The following is a 6,566-nucleotide window of genomic DNA, read 5'->3' on the forward strand; positions in this document are numbered from 1 at the left end:
TGAACCATCAGCAAGGAGTTCAGCTTCTGGAAGGACTAAATCGATCTTAGGAACAAATTGCTTAGTTCCATAAAGATGCGCAAGTTCATAATCTCTTCGGCTGAATTCTGCAACGTAATCTTTTAGGAAACCTAGTGCAGCATAATAGGCTCCCATAGTGAGGTCATCCTTCTGATTCTCTCTGAAGTAGGCAGCCAAAGTGAGTATGTCATTTGGATTCATTGAAGGGAAATCCGCATCAGTAACTGTCCGGGGAGTGGGCTTGTTCCGGAGAATGTGAAAACGGAACAATGGACAGTGCAGTTCAAACTTCACCAGAATTTTTCTTCTGAAGCCATTGACCTTAGTAATCTTCTTCTTCGACCATACTTCCTTGAATGGCATTGCATTTTTAGAGTATAAGGTATCAAGTCTTTATCCTTCTGTTTGGATGATCACTTCCGAAGGATCTATGGGATGAAGTAGATCGAACTTGGTGTAATCCTTGCTGAAAGGAGAGAGAGGAAGATCGAGTTGATCAAAGTCACTTATAGGAATGTCATAGGACATAACAAGAATGATCTTGTGACTCTGAAGGATGCCTTCATGGCACAGAGGAGATATCCCATGCAATAGGTCAGGATTATCTTTCAAGGCTTGGATTCGGATGCTTTCTTCAAGAGCTTGATTTATTTCTTCCTGAGACCATCCATGTTTTTGTTTGAGAGGAGGTCCGGAGTGCATAGCTGGTTGCTCGTCTGTCATTGGTTTCTTGCATTTGTCTCTTTGAAGTGCAGAGATGACGAGCATCATGTTCTCATCGATCGTGAATTCCGTAGTAGGATTTGGAAGTGGTTCTTGCGGAATGTCATTAGAGGTCTGGAGAAGAGAGCCTTGATCGATTGGAGCGATTTTTGGTTCTAGAATAAGAGTGGGAGACAGAATAGAAGGAGTGGCTCGGAAAGCTTGAGCTGTAAGGAAAGATTTGGCCTTAGCCATTTTGACAGTTCGCTCAAAAACTTCCAGAAGAGAGGATGGCCAAGAGACTGCGGACCAGATCCTATTATGTTCTTTCATAATAACCTTTGGAGTGGTCAGCTTTCGAGCTTGAAGACCAAGCACTCCTTTAGGAGCTTCATCCGAAATATATTCTTCATCGTCTTCGCTTCCTTCAGTGATTCCCAGTAATCTGGAGATGATTTGAACATTTTCATCTTCAGAATCGAGGTCCTCATCCCGGAGTGAGAATTCCTAGGCTGGTTTCCATCTTCGGCTTGGGCCTTCTCCCCTCTTGCGTCAGTGAATCTTGAGACCGGTGCAAACGATAGGTCTTCCTTCATATCATCAAGTTTGGAGAAAACTTTCTGAATTCCTTGGGAGAGTTGAAGAGTGAGAGTGTCATAGGCTTAAGCAGTGGGAGCTTGTTGGGAGAGATGCTTGAAAGTGCTGCTAAAGATGGCAATCATCTCATCAAACTTCCTGTTCGGAACATCAACAATGTTCCAAGTTGAGCGCAGGAGTTTGATGAGGACTTGTTGAATGATGAGGTTCATCTCATCCTTTTTCTTAATCTCTTTTTCGATCCTCTGGATCTTTTTCTCATGGCGAACGTGAGTCTGCTTTATCAGGTCATTAGTAGCAGACACCAGATCATCATGGACCTTGAGCAATGAGGTAATGGTTTGGAGGTACTTGTCCACCAAGGCGTCATATTTCGAGTCAAGTTGGTCCATTGTATGTTTGAGTCGGATGAAGACAAGTTGATCAAGGTGGGCTTCTCTTTCAGCAACTGATGGTCCGAACTGCTAAGAGAGTGTCTGCAGAATAGCATCAAGTTTGGAATCAAGTCCGGAGACATTTTGATCCAACTTGGAATTCAGCTCTGTTACCGATGTTTCCACAGACGCCACTTTTTGCATCGTGTCAGAGATATTGGTCCGAATCTCCAGGAGAGTGAAAGGGTCAACATAATCACCAGCAAATGATTCTGAATCACAGTCGGAGTGTTGCGGAGGAGAGTTGTGAGAGTAAGGATGAGTTGAAGGACTAGGTTTGGTGGTAGCATCATCTTCTTGATGTTTAGAGTTTGAGCCTCCGCCCGGAGTGGTAGAAGATGAGGATCTAAAGTCATATATAGACTTAGAACCGGATGGCTTGGATGAAAAGTGAGTAGAAGCCTTGAAGGTGTATTCCGGAATGACCCTTGCTTCTTCGTCCAGCAATACATCTTCGGAAATTTCTTCTTCCGAATCGACTTGGAAAGCACTTTGATGAATGGTAACTGGTGGTTGTTCTGTGTTTAGCTCAACATCTACATCCTTGTTAGTGGGAGGAACATAGGGCATGCGGCTCTAAATGGCCCTATTCCACATAGAAACTAGAGTGGACTCCACTTGAGCTCTATTAGGTCCGGACGGCGAGATGCTGCCATGTCAACATAATCTTCCCAATTAGGATCATTAGCGCCTGGTCATCCTTTACACCTTCCGGGTATCAGACCTGTTGAGGCATCGGAAGGTTGAGGGACTGCTCCTCCTTCCGGATGCTTGGGGTCCGAAACATTGGTTCCGGAGTGTGTGCATGTTGAAGAGATAATGGGAATATCAAATTTGACACATGAGTGAGTTCCAGGGGGCTGCAAGGAACTTTGCTCAGCACCGGCATCACCCTTTTGGTAGGGTGAGGGTGGATTATGTGGAGACTCCCCGTGATTGTGTGCAAGTGGTATTGAAACATTGAGGGGTGCCTTAGATGAGTGGGTAGGTGGGGTGTGCGGACAGCTAGAATCAGCCGGAATGTCATGGGTGCCCTCCAGTTGAGAGGGGGAACTGACTTTGATTTTCTTTTTGTCCTTAGGTTTGGTAGGAAAAGCCTTCTGTTTGGCTGATTTCTTGATTTTAGGTCCGGACTTGGCAGGGTCGGCCTCTTCCGAAGTAGGCTCAACCGAGACTGAGGCAGGTTGCGTTGGGTCGAACACAACCGAAGTCTCAATATGCTGTTTTAAATAAGGAGATCCGGAAGGGATAATGGCCAACGTATTGTCCGGAAGACATCTGACCGGACCAAAGGATGATTGGTCTGGGATTCTATATGCTTTAACTGTTTTAAAGGAGATACATACCTCTGGAGGAATGATGTTAACTGGAAGAGGTTTCGAAAGATCTTTGAAAATTTTTTGAATCGTCAATGCCCAAAATCTAAGGCTTGAAATCTCGTTCGGTTTCCTTTTGATGGTGAACTTGCAGAAGTCTTGCCACAGGACTTCATGAAGGTCTACAGCATTGTTGCGTCCAGAGTAAATGATTTAGACTAAATTCAGTCAATCCTTGCTCAAAGTGTCGGTACCTCCATGCTTGCTAGACAATCCTCGGATGATAAGATGCATAAGAACCATCCATAGCCCAGAAACAGTGGTTTTCTTGAAATCCTTTGCCCTGTAGTCTTGCATGAAACCAATGAAGTTCAGAAATGTCTGAAACTCTTCAGATGTTGGTTCAACAACTTCGAAACCCGTTGGGTTAGGTGGGACACCAATCGCCTTGAGAAAGGTCGATTTGAAGACAGGAATGATACGATCTCCAATAATGGTGGTTTCCAGAACTCCATCCTTAAGTTTGATGCTTGTGAATGCTCGATGAAGATAATGAATTGGTAAAGGTGGATCTGGGATTTTGGTATGTGGGATGGAGATGGGATGTAGTGCAATGAACTCGATCATCACTCTGATCGGTTCATCGTAGTCTAGAGGGTTCAGGGAGAAGAGTTGGGTTGTATCTCTGAGAAAGGGTTCTTGATCGGCAGAAGAAGATGAGTCCTTTGATCCTTTTGATGATTTCTTCCGGGCGATTGATTTCTTGGGAACTGATGCAGTTTGAGTTGGGTTCTTCGAAGACTCCATTGTTGAAGGCTGGTGAATGCTTGATGAACACGAAGAACAGTGAGAGTTTTTTGGAGGTTTGAGAGTTGAGAGAGCGTAAAGAGGTAAAGGGAATTTGAAAGGGTATTTATAGGTAGGGGAAGGTGGGTCGGGTTGAAAAGGTAATGATGAAGATCCGAACTCAAATGGGTCACATAGAATGAAATTGTGACTTTTTAGGGTTGATGGGATGGGAAGGTGAAAGGTTGAATTGTTCAAGGTTTAGAATGTAAATGTTATCGGCAATTCGATGTTTGCTTTTAGGAAACGTGCAATCGTGGTACGAGAATCAAGGTTGATAGGATAAGAATTTCTGCAAGTAACCGTTGTGAATGGTTCATCTTAAAACACTTTGGTATTCAGGCTGAGTGAGTCCGGAATGGTTATGATCTGGTAGGCACATTAATGAGTTCTGAATATCTTCTTTTGAGATAGTTCCGGAGAGAGAAATAGTCTAGGACAAGATTTGAGATTCCGGAGCAGTTTTGAAAATTTCTGAGTAGTTTAAAATTCCGGAGCAAGTTTGAAATTGCAGAGCAAGTTTGAAGTTCCGGAGCTAGTTTGAAATTTCGGATCAAGTTTGAAATTCTGGAGCAAGTTTGAAGTTCCGGAGCAAGTTTGAAGTTCCGGAGCTAGTTTGAAATTCCGGAGCAAGTTTGAAACTCCGGAGCTAGTTTGAAATTCTAGAGAAAGTTTGAAATTCTGGAGCAAGTTTGAAGAATCTCAGAGCACAGAAAAATTACCTTTCCGAAGTTGAATTTTGGACATCCATTATGATGCGAGTTCCGAAATAAATATTTTGAAGATGGTTTGAACTTGATACTCATCATGAATATGATAAACTGTACAACTTAAAACTCAAGTGTTGGTCAAAAAACAAAGATAAGTAGGACGATCCTAAGTATCTGAGAGAATGTAGTTCCGAGATGATTAGATTTGGAGATCAGAACTAGATTTCTTTCAGACACGTCTATCAAAGAGAACAAGTCTCTTGAAAGAACTGAGGATCTGGTATCATCATACCCATTTTGTTGGGAAAACCATTGAATTTATTTTCATACAATACCTTGGTGATGACATCAGCAATCTCATCGTCAGATGGAACAAAAATGAGTTCAATGTCACCATTAAGTACATGATCTTTTATGAAATGGTACCTTATGTCAATGTGCTTGTCTATGGAGTGCTGAATTGGATTAAGAGAGATTGCAATAGCACTTTGAGAGTCACAATAGATAGGAATACGTTGAAAGTGGTATCCATAATCCAAAAGTTAAGACTTCATCCACATAACCTGAGAAGTACAGCTGGCAGAAGTAATGTATTCAGCTTCAACTATTGAGAGAGTAATGCAGTTCTTTTTCTTGGATGACCAACTAATCAAACGACCACCTAAGAATTGACATCCACCTGAAGTGATTTTATGATCGAGTTGAAGACCACCGTAGTTCGAATCAGAGTAAGCTTGAAGTAGCAAGCTCTCATTTTTTGGATACCAGATTCCGAGACTCTTGGTACCTTTGAGGTATCGAAAGATTTTTTTCACGGCTAAAAGATGAGACATCTTTGGATTAACTTGAAATCTGGCACATAAATATGTTGAGAACATAATATTCGGACGACTTGTTGTGAGATAGAGTAGAGATCCCATCATTCCACAATACTTCTTTTCATTAACAGAAACACCCGAAGGGTCGGCAAAGATCTTGTGTCTGAAGCCCATTGGTACCTTTGCAGAGGCACATGTGTCCATTGAGTATTTCCTGAGGAGTTATGAAATGTACTTTTCTTGGTGAATGAAGATTCCTCTATTAGTCTGTTTGACCTGAAGACCAAGAAAGAAGCTTAATTCCTGATTCATACTCATTTGAAATCGATTGATCATAAGTTTAGCAAAGTCAGCAACCATAGATGGGTCCGTAGATCCAAAGATGATGTCGTCCACATAAATTTGCACATACATGAGATGCTTATCGTTTGATATTCAGAACAGAGTGGGATCAAGAATATCTCTTTGAAAACCTTAGCATTTTAGAAAGTCAGTGAGAGTTTCATACCAAGCCCGTGAAGCTTGCTTGAGTCCGTAGACAGCCTTTCAGAGTTCGTAACAGTGGTTCGGAAATGAGAGATTGATGAATCAGGGAGGCTGTTGGAGATATACTTCAGTTTCAAGTTCACCATAAATAAAAGCACTCTTAACATTCATTTGAAAAACTTTGAAACCTTTGTGAGCTGCATAAGCAAGAAAAATTCTGATGGCTTCAAGTCGTGCCACAGGACCAAAGGTTCATCGTAGTCAAGCCCTTCGATCTGAGTGAATCCCTTAGCCACCAGCCTTGCTTTATTTCTAGTAATCACTCCTGCATCATCTAGTTTGTTGCGAAACACCCATTTCGTACCAACAATGGGATGATTCGAAGGAGGAGGCACGAGAGTCCAAACTTCATTTCGGTCAAATTATGCTAGTTCTTCTTGCATGGTTGTAATCCAATCAACATGCTCCAATGCTTCCTTAATGGATTTGGGTTCAATCGTGGATATGAATGCTAAAAAATGACATCATTTTGAATTTTGGTAGCTGAGCGAGTTTGTACACCAATATTAGGATTATCGATTACTTGGTTCAGAGGATGATCCTTCGTCCAAACATGTAATCGAGGGAGTTCATGTG

At 42.1% G+C, this 6,566-nt stretch overlaps 1 protein-coding gene across 1 annotated transcript; it reads right to left on the reverse strand.

Moving 5' to 3' along the window:
* Positions 1–5,168: 5,168 nt before the first annotated feature.
* On the reverse strand, positions 5,169–5,648 carry LOC111919604 (uncharacterized mitochondrial protein AtMg00810-like). The gene has a single exon (XM_023915168.1). It carries the CDS (start codon positions 5,646–5,648, stop codon positions 5,169–5,171), a length of 480 nt encoding a protein of 159 aa, XP_023770936.1.
* Between the last annotated feature and the right edge of the window lie 918 nt (positions 5,649–6,566).

Source organism: Lactuca sativa, chromosome 3, assembly GCF_002870075.4.
Source record: "Lactuca sativa cultivar Salinas chromosome 3, Lsat_Salinas_v11, whole genome shotgun sequence".
Taxonomy (NCBI): Eukaryota; Viridiplantae; Streptophyta; class Magnoliopsida; order Asterales; family Asteraceae; genus Lactuca; species Lactuca sativa.